The 21,455-nt window shown below is 31.8% G+C and overlaps 1 protein-coding gene across 10 annotated transcripts in view; it reads left to right on the forward strand.

The window, feature by feature from the left end:
- Positions 1 to 21,455, forward strand: part of Epha6 (EPH receptor A6) — an 806,211-nt gene that overhangs the window by 319,671 nt on the left and 465,085 nt on the right. For 8 of the 10 annotated variants that reach the window (XM_063224799.1, XM_063224791.1, XM_063224793.1 and 5 more), the window contains one exon: positions 12,160 to 12,495. The exons of 1 other annotated variant lie outside the window; for it this stretch is intronic. In XM_063224799.1, the coding sequence (XP_063080869.1) occupies positions 12,160 to 12,495 (336 nt within the window). Of the gene's footprint in view, positions 1 to 12,159; positions 12,496 to 21,455 lie in introns of those variants that run through there. One more of the 10 variants, XM_063224798.1, reaches the window with a different exon arrangement.

A 21,455-nucleotide genomic window follows, 5' to 3' on the forward strand; every position in this document is an offset into this window, starting at 1 on the left:
AAAAGAGATCTGTAATTATAATATGGGCACAAAGACAAACCACATATTGACATACAGTAAATATCTACTAGATGCAACAAACTATACTGGCATTAACAATTCAAAAGAATAAACCAATAATATCATAGATCAAATAAATATTTAAAAGTTCGTAGAGCCTAACAATAATACCAGCTAAGATGGAGGAGCTGGGAAAGAGGTAAAATTTGAAAAATAAAGAAAAGGAAAATGAGAAGTAAAAAGTGAGATTAAAAAATCCTATCAAGAAGTAAAAGGAAATTAATAGAATATCAGAAAAGAACATAGAGAAAAAAAGGAAAAAAGAGAAAACTAAAGAAGAAAGACAAAAGAAAAAATACCGCACCAAGAAGAAAACATTATTTCTAATGGTTTGTGAAAATGTCTCTTCATTTTTGCATGAGTAGTTTCCTTCCACAGTCTACAGTACTGGAATCCACCAGATTTGCATGAGAGATAGTGAATCTCTACTGAGACTTATTTTTGTGTGTGTATGCTGAATCTTTCCTTACATCTTCTGTTGGACAGGATATACTGTGTTTCCAAGACCTTTCATAGAATATACCAAATCCTGCAGTTCTAAGTTTAACTGCTATCACTCTATCACTAATGTTTTTAAAATTTTACTCTATTACTAAAAGACTTTAGTAGTCATTAAATATAAGTAGATAAAGCAAAGATCATGAACTCCAATGCATCATGGCTTCCAAAGATTAAACAATAAAATGTGAGAAAAAAATCAGGAAAATGAAAAATTAGGAGATCATTGAATCATTAACCTAAGAGAGCCATACTAAGTCCAGCAAGATATAGCATTTTTGAGGTTTAGAATCTGACAATCATTTCTATTTTTCATTAACTATAAACAAAACTAAATTTAAAAAGACACAAACTCTTTTAACTTGTGGATCCTGTATCTCCATGAATTTGTCATCATTTATTAATCTATGAATTTATTATTTAGAGATCAGAATTTGTGTCAGGTAAACATTTAATCTCATTACTTTCTGGTGTTTTTTCAGTGTCAGCATTTAAAACAGTATTTTCAGAGAACTTTTTTAAGCATTTAAAATCAAACATTATTTCCTTACTATTAGGACCAGGGATAAAAGTAACTGTAGTTTTGAATGTTTAAGATTTTAAAATAGCTAAGATACTTGGCTGATAAGTAAAGCAGTGTCTTAGTTACTTTTTACTCGTTGTTGAGTCAAAATACCTGATGATCAACTTTGGGAAAGGAAAGGTTTATTTCTTACAGTTTTTGGAGGTTTCATCCCACACTCAGTTGGCTGCAAGGCAGGCAGACATGGCTGGTCCGCAGTTCATGGCGACTGCAAACAGCAAGCAGGAACCAGCCAAGAGCAAGACACACCTGCCATTACATCACATCCTGGCTCCAGCCCTATGTGGGTGGAGCACTGACACCATTAATCCAAGCACTAGACAATGAACCATCACAAATGCACAATGCAAACTCATGAGGCCTGAGGGACACAAACATAAACCATGACAAGCAGTAAGGAAAAATCTCATAGATAGATAGCCATATAACTCACACAGTTTAAAGAACTCTGAATTATTTATTTCCGTTTCAGACTTTTTGTTTTGCCAATTCCTCCCTTATGACATAAAAGATACATTTAGATTTCTATAATTAAAAAATCATTTGAGTTCAGTTTTTCTCTGTTCTAAAACAGACAACTTGGGAAAGTAGTCTTCCTGGATTGTGGCTATATTTCACATTAAGTTTTCTGGATACTCATTCAGAATTTTTATATACATTATTACAATTAAATATTTCTTCTGTATTTAAAGTAAATTGAATGCAATAAATTCACCAATTATCTTCAAGGCTATTTTGTTAAATGATAATGTCTTGATAATTGGTAAATTCACTAATTATCTTCATGACCACATAAATGTTTTGTAATTGGTAAATTTACCAATTAATTGGTGAATGTTTTGATAATTGGTAAATTCATCAATTATCTTCACGGCCATTTTGTGTTATAAACACCTTTGCTCCTTTTATTCGTGATATGTAATGCTAATGATCATTTTTTGAAACTCTGTATTTCCTTTCAATCTAAAACACCGCAGTCTCTATTTCAGCCTCTTTAATTTTTTAGCCATTTTGTTTTGTTGCTTCAGAGAGCAGTTCAGAACACAAGACCTTGCTGCCTTCTTTTGCTCACCTGTAAAATGTTAACATTCCCAATGTTCCTTCCTTTGCATTCTTGCCACATATGCTAATTGTCTTCCATAGTTTTAAATGTCATTTGTAGATAGATGATGTTCATCTTTTTATTTACATCCAGTCTTTGCTCGCACAGCATCAACTTGTGCAGCTAACTGCATAAGACATCTGACAACCAGCACATCCTGTGGAAACCTGTTCTCATTCCTTCGTTTACTAAACTCTTATACTTCAAACATGCTAACTCTGTTCTCTACCATGGCAAGAGCAATTTTGTGTACTTGAAATGCTCTTTCTGTAAGATGTCCTATGTCTGTCTATTTTTGTTGTTGTTTTTCAGGATCAAATAACAGCCCTTAGGACAGGCATTTTCTTACCATTCATTCAAAAATAAAATCTGTTCCACTCACTGTGTTTTATATCACTGTGCCTTATGTTTTATGTATTAGACAATTCTTTACAAACACTTGGTTTATTTATATAGTTGCTTTCTTGTTTATCACCATTCTACCTACTCTAGGTTATAAAAGCCATGGGGTTATGGATATTTTTTCTAAACTGCATACTCACCATTCTTAATAGGACTTGGCTAACAGCAGGCACTAAATAATTGATGAGAAAACTAATAATTTCAAGTTTAACTTTCCAAAGACAATTTTATTCCTTTGTATATTGATGTATTCATCTCCCCTTGTACTTTTGTCATTATTCTGATGAATCTTCTTTTACTGTTGCTCGCAAGACACACACCTTAGTGTCATAATCCCTGGCACTGACCCTGACACATTCTGCTGTACTCTTTATCATTTCTTGTTTCTGTCCTTCATGCCAGTTCCTAGCCAATATTTTCATTGAGACCTTCAGTCTTTTGGGAGCTTATTTACTAATCTGACAAATCTCCTTCATTTAGCATTACATCTTACAACTATTCTTCCACAATGTTAGAAGCATAATCTCTAAAATCAAAAATGAAACTCATGAGGCCTGGGGGCCACAGACATAAACAAATGCAAAAAAAAAAAAAAAAAAAAAAAAAAGACAACAAAAACTTTTATTGTTGTACCATTTCTGCTTAAAGCCTTTCCAATCCTAATGCTCATTTGCTTAAATTGTACTTCAGTCCAGGATTGTTCAAGGTTTGAAACCCAGTATTTACAGTATTTATTTATTACACTCTCTAACTTTAATTATTTTAGGATCTCTATGTCAGCTCTAGCATCCTGTTGTAGCAACAGATACTTGTAGATTTGGGCTTATTTGACTTTTAAAAGATAATTCATTATGTTACTTTTGCATGGGCTACAAGATATATAAAACAAATCTGGGTTAAAAAATGAAATTGAAAAGTTGAAATGTTCTTCCTGATATCTTAATCTATTCAATAATACAATATTAACTTTATTTCTCAGGTAATTCATGATGTATACTCAGTATTTTGTGGGTGAGCTGGGGAGGATATTCTGCAGTATCAGGCATTGGTCAATTAGGTTTGCTTCAGAGAGCAGTTGGGAACACAAGAGACCTTGCTGCCTGCCAAGAAGTCTGTTATCAAACAGCTGTCTAAGGCCTTTCCAGGCCAATTGGGAAAAATATTCACTGAAGTTTGGAGACAAAGTAGAAAAATAAGAGTTGTTAAAATAGTACTTTTCAAACAGAAATGAAATAATGGGAAGAAGTGAAAAAAGAATCCAGTAGATAATGAGTAAGAGGATAGAAAAATGCACTTCCATGATTCCAGCATTTTTACCTTGACATTTCTCACGTCATTAAATCATTAGGGAAATTTTTTTTTTAAAGCTACTGAACAGGTACCATAGATTAACACCTATAACAAACATTTATGGTTCCTGCTTAGAAAAATTCCAACCAAAAATATAAATCACATATGCATGTAATCCTAACATAAACTGTTAAGGACGTTTTGTTTTGTTTGTTTTTGTTATAATCATTTAAACATGTAATCAAACACCTTGTGAGTAAAAGCAATTTCTTGCAAGTCATTATTAATACAGAGGCAAATATCTTGCCTTTGTTTGATATACAATGATAGTGATTGGGAAGAAAGCATAAAACTTCAATTTACTTCTGCTCTAAAGCTAACACTGTAAAGAATGGCTTCTTTATTGCTGGAATAATTGGCCACTTCAGGAAGTCATTTTTCCTCTCCCTCCCACTTTGAGTAGAATAAATAGCGGTTGCCGTGAGGAAGAAAGTTTTTTCCTGTTTTCAGCTGCTCTCCTCAGGTCCCTATTTGTGAGACCTCTCAAGATGCTCACGATCCAGATCTCTGAAACTGCTTGTTATTCCTGCTCCGCTATCCCCTTATTTCTTAGTATTTTTTTCTCTTCTAAATTCAACTTTGGCATGGAGGAAACCAGTCTGCCTCATCGATTTTCCACCTCATAACTGAAATCAAAAGCACAACTGGCTGTTAGATGACTCACTGTAAACACGATGTTAAGTCCACAGTTTTGCAGAAGCCACGAAGGGAGAAGTCGCAAAATGGATTTTATTGTCTCTGAAAGGTTGTGTTGCATTTTATATTTACTTTTTATAGAAAATAATGCTAAATATTCACTCAGTATATTTCAGTGGTGTTTTTTTTTTTTAAATGACCCCACACTACTGAATAGGCTCCTGGATATAATGAATCCCAGTTTCTACAATATAATTCACAAATACAAACTGTAACTTGTGTTTCATAAAATTTTCTAAACATAAATACAGTAATTATTATTTTAGCAGAGGTTCTTTTACCAAATTACCTGGGATAGATTCCTTTATAGGCTGAGTGGATTTTACTGATGTTCAAGAGTTGAGTTACCACTTAGCCAGTATGAATCAGTTTTCTCCTATAGTAGAAACTCAGAGAAGTGCCCATTGCCATCTACTTATACGTGACAGGCCAGCCAAGAATGCATCCACATGCGGAGTGCCTTTATAATTCCTATAGCATTATGCATTTTGAAGTTTTATTCATTTAAATATATTCATTCATTGTTTGACTTCTCATTCCAAATTACACCACCATTTAGTTTCTATATATTTTTCTCTTGCATTCCAAATGGCTGCTTATTTGCAGTGGGCCCAGACACAGAACGGTCTGTACGTCTGAGTGCATTACTTTTCAGGATATTAGGAAAAATGGATGATATTCAAAAGGTCTAAGGTCAGTTACTAATTTTTTATTTACATTTTAGTGTGATTTTTAATCACTTATGCTTGATTTGAGTAGGTATAACACATGTATTTTTTTTTTTTATTGGTACCAGGGATCAAACTCATGACTGCCTGCTTGCAAGGCAGGTGCTTATGCCTCTGAGCTAAATCCCCAGCCCCAACACATGTATTCTTATAGTTAGTTATTCTATAGTTTTGCATGGATGTGGAGTTCTCTTCTATATTGATAAATGAGGGTTGATAAGTACTGTTTAATACTTTTTTAAGCTCCAATTATGTCCATGTTGTATGGCATAAAGTTTGAGAATCTAAATATTTATGTCTCAAGATCTTAACTATCTGTACAACTGCAGTTTGAGAAACTTTGATTCTTTCTTAAAGAGTAATGGGTACTGACAGTTAATGGTAGCTTTCCAGGCTACTAAGGGTCCTTATTAACCAGAGTTTAATAATGTAGTCATTCTTTTCTACTTCAAATTATTTTCATGTGTTCTTGGTTCCTTAATCAGTAACAACAGACTCTTACAAAGCTCATAACTTTGAACTTTACTTTCCAATATTTTTTCAAAACTCTTATTATTCAAAATAGTATACTTATTGGAATAGTACAAAGCCATGTATTCCTTTAGTAAATTAAAGAACATATTACCTTTGGATCAACCTTAATGATCATAAACTTGCAAACATGAATGTAGACACTTCAGTGTAATGCCAGTATTATTGGCAAGCTCTAGTATTTTTCTTTTTATGATGAGAACATTACTGATTGTTTTCTAGGGTTGTTGTGTTTCTTAATGAGGTAAATTATGAAGTATACTAAGTACTTAGTACTTTTGAGTTAACTATATTTTTTAATACATGTGTAAAATAATAGTATCAATCGTGCCTGAAGGTAGCAGGGAATTGTCACAAAGAAAGTAGCACCTCAAGCTGAATAGGGTGATGAGTAAAGATTTTCCACAGAGCAGAAGGAGACCAATGCAAATCAGGAATATCATGTACAAAGGCACTGAGATACAACAATAAAGAAAGGGTGGCTAAGGGATGGAGCAGGACCTGGTTATCAGCAATCTGTAGAGAAGCTGAGAAGTTTACATTTTTAAGGCAGAAATTAAGTGTTTATTGTTTTCTTTTTAAATATTTTTTTTTCTTTCACAATGAATTTTTAAAATAATGCAAACCCCAGAAGAATTATTCAGCTATTCAATATGCTATGAATCCACTAATGATTTAACAAGTTTTAATTTTAGTCATTATACATATTAGGAATAAATAGGTACAAAATATTAAAAAATAGTGAGAAACAATCTATTTTGCTATATAAAATACAAAAGATGTGAAATACACATGATGCTGTATTTGAGGAATGTCTACTTTGAAAATGTAAATTTCAGCTATTCTGTATGTAAAATTATTTAAATTTTCTCAGGTATGATTATTTAGAGTCTCTTTTAGAAAGTCAGTGATTGCTGATTGATAATGTGTTCTGAAATCTGGTATTTGACAATACTTTAAAAGAAACAAGCTACATAAACATTTTTATACAAATGTACCCTTTTAGTTATTTAGCAGAATTTATATGCAGAATACAATGTGGTATAATGAAAAAATCAAAACACACACAAAAAGCATCATCCTGCCACTTGTAAACAGCGTGACTGTAACATAATTATTGTACTCTTCTGGACCCCAATTTTAAAAATATGAACCAATTCTTATAATTCTTTCTATATGCTAGGATTAGAGATTTAGTTTTGGAAGTATCAGCCTTTTCCAAGTAAGTAAAAATTTAATTAAAAAAGCTTTTAGGGAGAGCAGTAGTTTCTGAGGAGACTATAAAAATTCTATTCTGTTTACAGATACTCATTAAAATATTTTTAAAATGTTATACAGGATGAAAATAGATTAATAATACAATCCTTACATAAAAGTATTATTTTGTATTTATAATGCAAACTAAAAATATAAAGTGTATTATTTTGTTATATAAGGCAAGGTCTTATATGACTTCTAGGTGACTACTAGGGTTTTAAATTATGTCTACAGGTAGATCTGAATACTTTTAGTACAGTATTAAAAGTCTAAGATTTAAATTTTTCAACTATAGCAGTGTAGTTATATTTCTTTAGTAAATGCTACAATCTTGCTCACATTCAAAAACATTTATCTAAACATTCCTATATCACTCAATGTGTTCCTCTAATGTTCTTGTACACAAGCTAAAACAACTATTTTTCTATTTTTCCAAACATGTAAGAATGAAAAAATATGCTTTCTTTTTGTACATTACTAGTAGACATTATGTTAAAGAAGATAATAACTTGGTAAAATAGAGTGTAATAAACAATATACTTGTGTGGCTTGGTATCCTCATATATTTTAATCAAACTTTCTTTGTTCTTATGATCAACAAACATATCTGTAGGTCACAATTATTTATAAAGTTAATATGTGAATAATCACTTTTTAGTCATCATGGTAAAAAAATCTCTATTTTAATGTGTTAACTTATTTTTATGATTATAAATATTAAAATCTAATTCCACACCACTTGAGGCAGTAACTGAAACATGAACCTTAAGTTTGTTCTCCTTGTTGGTAGTGTCCACTTAAGAATGTCCTGCAAAATACTGACATTCTTTTAGGTAAATACGATCCTATGAACAAGTTTTTGAAAACTTTGCAGCCAACAAAATGAAGCAAATAGTGTTACTTTGTCTCAGCATCAATCTGCCAGAAGAATCTTATTTTTGTACCACACTCATTTCTATTTGATATTTCATTGGACTAGATATATTGCTCAGAAAAACTGAGCAGCACAGTTATGTTTAAAAATAATTTACTTTTTAAAAAATCTTGAAATAAAATAAATCAAAGGCTATAGAATACCTGAGCTCTGCTATGCCAAGCTGTGTTCTGGGAATAGTATCACCCCACACTTAAATTTTACAGTTTGAACATTATTCTTTAGAAGTGCAAAAGGAAAATTAGAATTGAAGCAAAAAGTGTTTTCTAGTGGAAACACTGGTAAACATTGTAGAAAGAATAACTGGAATAAGGTTGTGATTTTACTGTAAGGTTTATGATATAATATCTTCAAAAATTTGTGGGTGCAAACAGAGTAATTGCAGCTTTCTTACAAGTTAGTCTGGAAGTTGAAGGGTAGGGATTGTTTGCTTTATATGTGAATTATTTGTTTCCTTTTCATAGAACCAAAAAAAAAAAAAAAAAAAAAAACCAAAAAGGAAATCCCTGAGAATTTCTGATGCTGATTTCTCCAAATGGACTATTACTTCTGAGTTACTTTTTCAGTGTGTCATATAATCTTTGTATAATTTATAAATGATAACAAAACAATCAGGCCACATTCATAAAAGCCCAGTGACACATACTTTGGTTGAATCTGAGGATTAGAATTAATTGTTTCTCTTTGTTCCAAGTTCTAAATCTTAGTAAATGATTCACTGCATGTCATTACAGCTTAATATTTGCATGAAATCACAGTTTAGCTGGCATAATTTAGCAGCAATTAAAAAACCATTTAATCGTCATGCAAATTGGTATGAGGGCCTTTAAGTGAGAAGGGTATCAGTATTTTTATTTTTTTTTAAATATCCCCAGGCGGACAGTTATATACTTGTAGACACCCATAACATAATTAATAACATTCTTCCTACTTATGGAGGTGTAGGTGAATAATAATTCATGTTTTCCATTAGAAATAAGAGAAAAGGCCAACAATATGGAAATGTCATTCCGCAGGAGGACATTATGATAATGATAATGAATTTTCATCTCCCATGTAAAACTCTAGGTAGAAGGTAAAAAGCGCATTTGTTCCTGTGCTCACATTTATAATCTCCTCCATATTTTAACATCAGAAAACAGCAATCGCTGTAATACCTCTAGAACATGAAAGGTCATAAAACAAGTCCCACAGTGACCTTTTTTTTTAAAAATTACCCATTGTAGTTCTATGACTAGCTAACACACACCCATACAGGTGGTTGAGGTCTTTACCCTACTGGTTGATGATGATGAGATCTGGCAAAGAGAAAAATGGAAATGAATGTGTAATAACACATCTCAAAGTCAAAATGGAGTCATGTGGATTTATGATTCGTATTATGCTGCTCTAACACTAAGGAACAGATCTCACTGCTGTGTCCTCTGTTCCCATCCACATCACTTACCACATTACAGCCCGAATGTTCTTTTTGAAATACATCACTTCCACACATCTTTATTTCTTCCAAAGGTTTTCTGAAAAAGTTTCTAAAAATACAATTCATGCTAATAGTTTTTATTTCTACTCGTATCCTTTACGTTTCATGATTGTATTTATTATAATTCACACTTATTTATCTAATACATGAGTGTGTAAGTATTCCCCGAAATCCAAATAACAGAATAACCTGCTACTCTTGCCACTGTGTGCCCAAGATCTAGCAAAGTATTTTCCACATATTAGTTACTAAATAAAATATTGGGTCAATTAATGAAGCTTGAAATCCAAAAGAGGCCTACATCAAAAGTTTTTTTCTAGGAGGAATATTGCAGAGAAATTCCTCCCCACTCTCTCAGCAGGTCCTCAAGGAAACTGAAATTCAGAGAATTGGTTTGGATTTCTTAAAATTTCTTGTAATATGCAAGAAATGGTGTTGGACCAGCCATTTGTGTGAGTTTTTATTTTTTCAAAAAATCTGTTGGTAATATTAGTTTTATAGTATATGGATTCCTGGTTTATAGATAGTACCAAACACTGTATTGGCATCTAATTAGCCCTTTATGTGATACTTGTTCCATGACTGAGCTTTGAAGGACTCAGAAAAGTATAAAGGCATAATTTGAAGAAAAGTACAGACTGATGAAATGCTATTTTGCCTTTTGCAATATGATCTATATAGAGAACTAATGAGGAAGAAGATGGTCACTCTTTTGATCAAGTTGATTTAAGCAGCCTTTTTGATAAATAACAAGATTATGTGGGTCTCTTTTAGGGACATATTTACATTTAAGATCATTGTTAATTGCATTCAGTGAATTTAATTTAAATGAAACTTTAGTAATCATGTCTTGTGTATGGCCCTTTTTCATCCCAACCATGTGCTGCTTTTATATCATCAAATGGTCAAGGCCTTAGTAAAAAGGCTTTTGCTTCTTCCAAGGTCTATTTGTATTCTTCCTCAGAATTCTAACTTTAAACATACAGTCATTAATTGTCACACTTTGGGCAGCAGATTCTGAATGATTTTTAGAGACAGTGAATATGCAGTCATAGTACGAAAAGTAAAAGACTTAATATAATGTATTTCTTACCGTGCACTAAACTAAAATCAAAATAGATCAAAGATATAAATATTAAAATCGAAACACTAAATCTTATGGTAAAACTCTTAAAGACATAGGTATAGGCCAAAACTGCCTTAACAAAACCCCAGTTTCACAGGAAATATTACAAAGAATCAACAACTTGGATCTTATTTTTATCAAAAAGCTTTTACACAGCAAAAGAAATAAGCAACAGAGTGAAAAGACCCACAGAGTAGGAAAATTTTTTGTCAGCTGTTCCTTAAGGGAGTAATATCTAGAATATACAGAGAACTGAAAAAAATCAGACCATTTAAAAATGCATTCTAAAAATGGGCATCTGTAGTGAATATACACTTCTCATGTGAAGAAGTACAAACAGCAAATAATGAAAATGTTCAACATTGTTAGTCATTTGAGAGATGCGAATTAATACAATGCTGAAATTCCATCTCAATGCTGAAATTCCATCTCAATTCACAAACAATGGTGGTCACCAAGAAATCAACCAGTAACAAGTGCTGGTGAGTTATGGAGTAAAGGAACCCTTTTCAAATGTTACTGGGTGTGTAGACTGGTGCAATCACTGTGGCGATTTCTCAAAAAATTAAGATTAGAGGTCCCATTTGACACAATTACTTGCCATATAGGTGTCTTCCCGAAACAATTAAAAGCATCATACCAAAGCGATACATGCACATCCATATTTATAGTAGCACAGTTTGTAATAACTTTATCTTAGAAACAACCCAAACACTCATCAACCAATAAGTGAATAAAGAAGATATTTTTATATTACTCAGCCACAAAAAAGAATATACTTGAGATATTTCTATGTATATGTATGTACCTTGACCATACTCTTAAGTGAAATAAGTTAGACATACATGCAAATACCCCATTATCATTCTAGCATGAAAAACTAAAGTTGTAAATGACAAAAATGTATAATAGGTATAGTGAAATATAAATCATTTATTCAGAAGGGAAGGGGAAATATGGAAGAGGAAGGGAGAAAGAAGGAAAAAAAAAGAAAAGGAATAAAAAAGGATAAAATTGAAATATATTCATAAAATAAACTTAATTTTAGAAACAGAAAACTGCAATGTAATCATTATAGTTATCAGAAAATTTTAAAATTATATTTACATATATATTTCAGTCAACAAATTGAAGAAATGAAGTTACCATGTATCTTTGAGATCTGCTAGCTTTGACATCAAACATTTTAATTCATATACTGAAAAGTTAGCATATAGACTTTTCACCTCAACATTCTTTTCTTACTTGTCTTAATTATATATTTTACTTTATTTTTTTATTTCTATACTATTTTGTCTATAGTTTTAATGCAGTAATTCTATTAAAAAGTTCAAACTAGAGTGAAAATATTTGAGTGAAGTTTTCAAGTTAGTGCTATAAATGCATTGTCCTATACATGTATTTTTTTCCAGGACCACCTTCAGCTCCTAGGAATGTGATTTTTAACATCAATGAAACAGCTCTCATTTTGGAATGGAGCCCACCAAGTGACACAGGAGGGAGAAAAGATCTTACCTACAGCGTAATCTGTAAGAAATGCGGCTTAGACCCAAAGCAGTGTGAGGACTGTGGGGCAGGACTCCGCTTTATCCCAAGGCACACTGGCCTGATCAACAGCTCTGTGATAGTGCTTGACTTCGTGTCTCATGTGAATTACACCTTTGAAATTGAAGCCATGAATGGAGTTTCCGAATTGAGTTTTTCTCCCAAGCCATTCACAGCTATTACGGTGACCACGGATCAAGATGGTAAGTTCCAGTGCTGTTTCCTTAAACAGATCTATAATTCTTTTTTATGCATAATATTTATGAGGGGCTTATATTCATTGTAGGATCAGTGCAACTGTATATGCTAAACACTACACACATTTACTGGTTATTGTTCTGGTTCTTTCCCAAGATACAGAAAGATTTTTGATATTTTGTCTTAGCAGTATGGCCAATAAGATAAATGCCTCTCTTTAGAGGGTAAATATCTTGTTTTAATGTCATAATATACCAGTGTCTCTTTCTGAGTAAGTCCATATTTCTCACCAGGGAACATCAATCATAAATGAAATGTTACCAAATAAATAAATTTCAAATTTTCTACTATGCTTGTATCACTTTTCAATGTCACACAAAACAAGGAGTAAGATGTTAATTACAACTTCACATCTGTATCATTAAATCATACTATCTAACATGTTTAACCACAGTCCAGTGTAAAAAGCAACATACACACAGGACTTTGCACTTGCCAGGCAGGCACTGCACTGCTGAGCTATATCCCCTCTACTGTCTTTAATTCATTTATAATTATATTGCAAAACACAATGAAGAAAAAGCTTCACAGATTTAAAACACCTTATGAGAAGTGTTCATAGATAATATGATTGTCTTATAGCAGAATATAATTGCCTTACAGCAGAAGGTATAAGTAACCACATGCATATGATATAAATTTATAAAGACAAATCTAGTTTTAAATACTGTATCAGTTTACTATGGCAGCCAAAACAATGACCACAGACTATGGTTTAAAAAGTAGAGATTTATTTTCTCCTATAGGATAGACATCTAAGATCTAGTTGTCTACTGATGTGATTTCATTTCAGGGACTATCTTTTTGGTTATAGATGGCCATTTGCATGTCTTAACATGGTCTTTCCTCAGCACGTGTAATCTAATGTCCTCTTCTTATAAGACCTTCTCTGTACTTAAAGATCTCATATTAGAGAATCACATATGAAAAGGTAAATATTCCAGGCAAGGATAATGTTATAAAATAATGCAATCTGTGAGTCTATTACTTATTCTTCCATATTCAAAGAAGTCAAAGCCTAGCGGTGAATTTCCAAGGAGTTTATGGAAGCCAGAACATTCCACTGCCACACATTCTGTCTCCATTGGGTGCCAGCCATTAATAAGAGAATTTCACAATTGCAGCTGGAGGAAGAAATTTTCTATCACTCCACTTGAAGCATAAATTAGAATTTTCTTTCGATTGACTGAGAAGCACTTTCCATAGTTATCCAGTAACACATTTGGGACTAATGGGACAACGGTAAAATGGTTTGTCCTATCACCTGTAGGTTACATATTATTAATTTATTCTAAAGTTGAAATTAAGGTTTATGTATAAGTTTTCAATGTACTAAACTTGTTTTTGTGTAAGTCCTTTGTGTACAATATTGAGTAAACTCTTTGAACCTTAAAATCTAGTAGAGAGGCTGATAGTAAATAATTTTTAAAGACATGGTCAGTACTGTGTATATCCAGCTAAGAAGCCCAGAGAGCTGAAGCATAAGAGTGAATCTGTCTATGTATGTGACCTTTAAATTCAATTCTGTTCTGAGGGATGAGTAGAATGTTATTAGGTGAAGTAAACTCAGGAGAGAGGAAAACATCTGAATAGAAAAAGCCAAATAAATGTTGAAAAATTGAGTGGTGAGGAACTAATGATACATGTTACGGTATTTCACAGAGATGCAGCGGGATTCTGGGGTGGAGCTAAAGAGTTTGTCTAAAATTTGGAAACATGAGTGGGTGTCTTTAAGTAGCTGAGAAAAGTTAGGAAATTACCTACTTACAGGAAGATGTCAAAATATCATCAGAGTGACAAGTAGGGGAAAGAAACAGAATAACAGTGTTCATGAGGTCCTACTTGGATTATGAGTATGGAAATAAAATATTAGAGAACAAAAATATAGGTAACTATATTTTTGTACTACTTTTTGTATATACAGTGTAGAAAACAGAGTGAGAAAATTTGTACTTATTTTCCTTTATCCTTCCTGTATCTCTTTTCTCATACTTAAGAAATGATAATAAAAAGCCACATCAAAAACTATGACTTAATTATTTGCTCTCTGTTTATAGTTAAACAAATGTAAAATTTAGAAAGGTCTTTCTTAATTACTTAGAAGCACTTAGTTATAGTTAGGAGAAATGTTCCTTGATTATTCTGATTCTAGTTGGATAAATAAGATTATAGAGTTAAGACTATGCCTCTCATAATTAGATATCTTTGCAATAAATCCTAATTAACTTACTTCCTCAGTCCCTAAGAGCTATATTTGCAATGTTCTTTTTTCATAGTCTATTTAAATAATCCTGAAAGGTGTTTCATTTGGAGAGCAAAACAAGAAAGCAACACCTAGAAAATGTTTGATTATAATTTTCACTGCATAAAAAACACTAAGGGATATAGTTCAGTGAAGGTTAATTATTGAGATAGTAAATAGTAAAGGAAAATGTTAATCATGGATAGTCAATTTTAAACAAATTGTGTTTGTAGAAATCTTGACATGTGCAAAAGCCTTTAAAGACCATGTTCAAAGTAAAAGACATGCTAAATTAAAACCAGTTCAGTTGGTGTTTGCTTACAGGTCTTTTAAGCTTTTTGTCAAAAGCAAGTTATCTGAGCATTTGCTTGTTAAGTATATATTCAACACCCCTTTTGTTGCCCTTGAGAGACTATTCTTACAGTTTTGGTTTGGCTCAGATTTTGATTACAGATTTCATATATTTTCTCTGGCAGCAATAATTGATTAATCACACCTTGAAAATAGAGTTTAATCAACAAAAGTCTCCATACATTATTTATAAATTTGAGATATCCTATGATCTGTAATTCACTGCATTTTGGAAATGCAGGTTTTTTTAAATGCCAAACTTTATCATATTTCTAGAGTAGGTAATGAGGAACTTTCTAAACTTCCACTCTTTTTTATGTCTAAATATTAATATCTTTTACTTGAAGATATCTCTCACAGTCCTTGTTTTCAAAAATTCTTAACAGTAGATATTCTTTTTTCTAAGACCTGTGCAATTGTCTTGAAAGTAAAATAAAAAAAAGCAGTATAAATGTTTTACATGTTTATCAATACCCTGAATACAAGCAAGAGAATTTGCTTTTTTAAACAGACAATAACTATGATTTACTTATGGAAGAGATGCTGTACTATTTGCATTTTTTATATCTTATATCTATAAGCAAATTACATATTCAAAAGCTACAGGCATCTTATATTGATGTATAAGATTTTTATATCTCTTCGAAAAAGTATTACTCCACTGAAATATGCACTGAATATTTTATTTGTGGAAGATAATTAAAATGCCTGTCTAGTTAATCATTAGTAAAAAAAAAATACCCACAACTTTATGATGATACCAAATATTAAATTACAGTAGTGTCCAGATAATTATAAATTTTAATTTTTACTCTCCATATACATCAAATTATTTCCAAGTCTAGCATCTTTTGGTGTCATGCATCTTTTGAGTAATTGAATGATACAGGAGCATGCCTTAGGCATTAGAAACGGCTTTGGTGTTGACAAGTGACTCAGCACCTCATCAGCAGCTATAAAATCGAATAGCTATTCCCAAATGATCATGTACAATACCATACTGCTACCATCTCACTGGACCATTATATTTTTTTTAGTAATTTTCCTTCTCCATGTATATGAGAGCTAATTAAAGGCAAGTTTGATGTGTTAATTCAAAAAATGTCTTAAGTAAAAATATAATAGCACTTAACTCATGTGTAAGTCCTCCACCTACATTGCCTGTAATGCTAGGTTCCTGTAATTTCCCTGGTGGGCTTATATTCACGTAGGTACAATGCAACTCTTTATGCTAAACACTACACACATTTACAGGGTTATTGTTCTGGTTCTTTACCGAGATACAGAAAGATCATTGATATTATGTGTTAACAGTATGGCCAATAAGATAAAATGCCTCTCTTTAAAGAGTATAGATTTGTGTTTTAGTATCATATGATATCAGTATCTCTTGTTAAGTCCATATTACTTACCAGGGAACATCAACCGTAAATAAAATAAATAGAAACTGGAGATCAAACCTTCATACAACCAGGAAATTCATTAAAAATATTAATATAATATTTAGTACTTACCAGAAATTGTTTTTTGTGCTAGGTATGTAACAATTCAAGTGAAAATAAAAATTATCCTGGCTTCATAGGCATTAATTTTAGTGTCAAACGGTGATATGTGCCATGAAGAAAACCTAAATGGAGTAAGAGTTTTGAAAGTTATGGAAAAGGAGAGGTTGTACAAGAAAACCATAAATGCTTTTCTTGATAACTTGACATTTGAATACATCATGAATTTAAAAGAAAATTCTGTGAATATATAAAAGACTTCCAGGCAGTGGTACGAGAAGAGCAAAGCCTTAAATTCAAGCAGGAATGTATCTGGAAAGTAACAGGAAAGTAGAAATACATATGCAGTTTTGGTATAGACGAAATTTGCCAATAGACCAACTCTTCCAGTGTGATAGGGCATTCACAACAAAAGGTTTTCATCACCATTAAACTATCCATTAACCATAATCATTTTTTTCCTAAATGAGCTTACATTGCTAGAGAACTGTTTTTAATCCTAAACTTGATTTCAGGCAGTTGACTTTTAAAATCAGCTGTTTTCTCTGGGTGATTCTCATGTGCACATTTTTTTAGGAAACATGCTTGAGTATTTTCTTTATTATAAAATCATAGCATTTTATTAATGTTTTGGTTTATCTACTAATAAATACATCAACAATTTTACTGGGCTTTGCTTGTAAAAATTTTTAAAAAATAGTAATAGTCTTTAATTAGCAAAATTCTTTAAAACTTCTAAAAATGAGCATTGTTAGTCAATGTTTAAATTTAAGATAAGTGCTCATGTGTGTATTCTACGTAATCTGTATCGCTGATAGCAGGCTGTGCTTTTTAGTATATAACTGTTTTAAAAAGAAACTAATATTATTTCATTAACTAAACTGCCTGCAGACCAACCAGTTAATTTGATTCATATGCAATTACTATTAACAATTTTTAAGAAAATATTTTCAAAAAGCCTCTATTTTTGAAATAAAAATAAAAATTGAAAGCATAGTAATGTATAAAACTAAAGCAAAGCATTTTTCAAAGACTGGCAGATTATGATTATGATTAAAATGTAATATTACTTTATATTAAATTTAATTGTAATGACTGCAAACTGATTTTTTAATCAAAGTGAAATTCCATAATATATCTGTAGATTAAACAGTATTTTATTCTTCCTGGTATTCTTCAGCACTTTTCTGTTTGTTTGGATTCTAAAACAGTGAGCTTAAACCAAATAATTTGTGATGTGCAGTAAAACATAAAAATGCAGGAAAGGGGGCCATAATAAGATTCTAAAATATAAAGCGCTTTTCTGGTGTCTTTTCTCTCTCTCAGAACTTGACATGGCAATTTCTATTTTCCATTTAATTCCCTTCTAAATAAAGAAAAGGTAAAATTTCAGATTAAGTTATAATTTGAAAAATGTATTCATGTAAATATAATACTACCTTAATGCATATGTAAAATTATCAAAATTACATGGCTTATCTTTTCTGTAGTGACGCATAACTCCATCTAACTCATGATCCATAATCCCAATGATCATTCAATTTTTTCCTAAAATTACTGCTGTCTACCTGCATGAGTTGGGTGCGAAGTTTCTGCATATGAAGATATAGCATCTACAGAGTAGAAACTGTTCTCCCTCTGTCACACACATCCTTAGACATGCCAGATCTAGCAGACTCAACCTAGACTCGCCCAAGAATTCCCAGAGTCACTGGAAATGTGGGGCAGCCTAAAAAAGTTTTCTTCTTCCTTGGGGGCAACACATTCCCCTACTCAAATGGAGTGGCATTGACCATGGCGTAGGGATAGAAATGGAAGACCAAGTGGCTGAGAGGAGGGGAGTCTACCATAAAAACCACCCCTCACCCCTGTGGATATGGTGAAAAAGCTCAAGGCTGTACCTTGCCTACAGTCTTGGCTTTAAGCTCCTAGTTTCTGTTATGAGTACAAAGATAAAATTAAAAGGTTTTCAGGATGACAGTACCTGAACCTGCATAGGATGTGGTAGCTGTGTACCTACACAAGTCACAAATCAGCCAGTCTCTAAAACATCCTACAAAAACATAAGTCATTTCTTTTCCAGTTAACTTTTGCATTTTACTTTTTCATTTCATTTTACTTTATTTTTAAAATCATTTACTCTTTTCCTGATCCTTAAAGCTTTAGAATATATATTAATTCTCATTTTATAGTGTTAGTGAGTGGATTCCCATGTATTTCAACTTGCCATTTGGAGACTTTTTTTATATAAAATGGATGAATGACCAATGTCTAAGACCTCAGGTTTAATTCTGATGAGTATGTTTAATAATTAAGTTCTGTCTCATAATTTGATATTTTACAGTTGTTACCTCTTTTTATAAACATAAATAGGTATATCAGTTGCAGATAGAAATTATATAACTAAACTACTAAAAAATAGGGAAAACTTCCTCATTCTGGTTTTATGACAATAAATGTTTAATGTGTCTTGTGGTTTTGAATATTTAAATGTCAAACTACTACTTTTATTTAGCTATTTAAAAATATGAGATATTTTGGTTAAGAACAAACACTATTTGACTTAATACTAAGTTAAATATTTAAACTTAAATAATAAGCAATTTGCAAAACTAATTGCTAAAATAAAAGATATTTTTCATCATCCAAATTTTATTAAGTCAACTTTTGTCAGCTCATTTTAGTTTTACCCTTTTATTGTCAGATAATGAGTATTTCATGCTTGAAAGAATTTCAAAGTAATGTAGAACTCAGCTACCAAGTTTTAGGTGGATGCACATATATCCTTTTCAAATAAATATCCTTTTTCACAGATAACTAGAACTATTTGTTATCATCTTATATCATTTAACTGACTCTTTTAAAGGTGGCATCCATATGTCTGACTTCAAACCTTACTGCTCTTGGTGGGAATGTTAACCTACTTAAAAGGTAAAGAGAAAAGAAAATTATACCATAGGAAATAGAAGCTCACTTTCTCTGCATCACCACTCTTTGTAGACAGGAAAACCATTAGCAGAATATTCTAGTTGCAACATTCTTATTTATTTCCAGTCTGTAAGCTTATCATCCACAACCCAACTTCACCCAGTTAGTTCCAATTCTGTATATTTTGTAGACTGAATAAGTGTTATGGATGAATGGTCATAAATCTTAAAGGGACCAAAAAAGAGGCAATGTATCACGCTATGATTCTTCAGGAGATAGATGTTGGATATTCACATAATATGTATTTGTTTTTCATTACCCATTCTCTCTATAAAAGAACCCATAATGTTTGATGAAGAGCTGAAAGTGACCAAATTTCACTTGTTTTCTGATACACATTTTCTTATGACACGTTCTTGGTGTAGCCGCCTTCTTCACTATGAGGAATTAGATAAAGTTGAAATGATAATTCAAGGCAGAGGTACTCATTTCTTTTTTTAATTTTTAAATTATTATTTAGTATACATTTGCACTACATAATGATTACATAAATTGTAGGAGGTGGTACATGAGCATAACACATCTCACTTTTTCTGACACCCAATATAGAACTGAGTATTCTCCAAACTTTTCATTGAAATGTTCAATGTTTTTCTCTCTTAAGGGTTTTAATTCCATTCTCCACTTTAAATTCTTCTTCTTTTCCTTGTGGAGGCTCACAACTATAGGGAATGAGTTCATTCACCTGCCTTCATGAAACTTTTACTCCAACTATGGCTTCTCATGGAATACCAGAAAAATAGACAGATTGGGTAATGAGTTATAGTTTAACTGACAAAAATATGGCAAATTATGGATTTATTTTTGGAAAAATTATAATTTTGTGAGTCCAACCTACTAAAATCATTGTTGTCTACTTATTAGACAACTAAGAATTATATACATCTTTGATATTCAAAACACTCAGGCTTTCCACTGTTTAAACACAACAAGAAAGTGCCAAACTGATAGTATTTTTCTACTACAATTTAGCATTAAAAGCCTTTTATTTTCAAATTTTTACTCTTTAAGGACTAATTGATTTTCTTTATGATTCTAGTTCTTTGAAATTTTGTTGAGTTTCATATGTAAAAGCTTTCTTACAGGCTGGGCATGTAGCTCAGCAGCACAAGTTCCTGCCTGGAAAGCACTAGGTCATGAGTTCAATCCCCAGTATCAAAAATAATAAAAGTTTTCTTAGTGTGGTGGTAGGTTTACATAGCACTTTTCAAAGAACCAAAGCATTGTATTTGTATTTTTGATGAAGTCAGGTATTTCTAAGACTATAAAGATACCACAAAAACACAAAATATAATGTTGCTTTATGTGAATACTGCAATTTTTATGAGGCAGGGTCTTACTATGTAATTCCAACTGACCTTGAACTCACAACAATCTTCCTGCCTCAGCCTCCCAAGTACTGGGATACAAGCATAGGCTACCACACCCATCATAGAATACTGCAGGGTTTTTTTCACTTATATCCTCATCAATGCATGTTCCTTTAAAGCATGAAAAAATATTTAATCAAAATAAATGAATAAATAATTCACATGTCAATAATTATTTTTTTTTCCTAAAGAGAACACAGAAACAGTTTATAGTTAAAGGAACCACAGAGATAGCCATGAAAGAAGTTCTTAGTACACAAAAGTATAACATTAAGATTATATCTCAAACCAATGAAAAAGTAGACACCATTGAATAACATTTGTTGAGGGAAAACAATTATGTAGACTAATTCAAGTAAATGCCTTAAACTAAAATATACCCTGAAAGAAACTCAAAAGACTATAAAGACAAGTGATAAAAATAAAAACAAGATAAATATAGTGAACAGAAA

The sequence above is a fragment of the Cavia porcellus genome, unplaced genomic scaffold (genome assembly GCF_034190915.1).
Source record: "Cavia porcellus strain 051 isolate PalLab524CR breed Dunkin Hartley unplaced genomic scaffold, mCavPor4.1 scaffold_15, whole genome shotgun sequence".
NCBI lineage: Eukaryota > Metazoa > Chordata > Mammalia > Rodentia > Caviidae > Cavia > Cavia porcellus.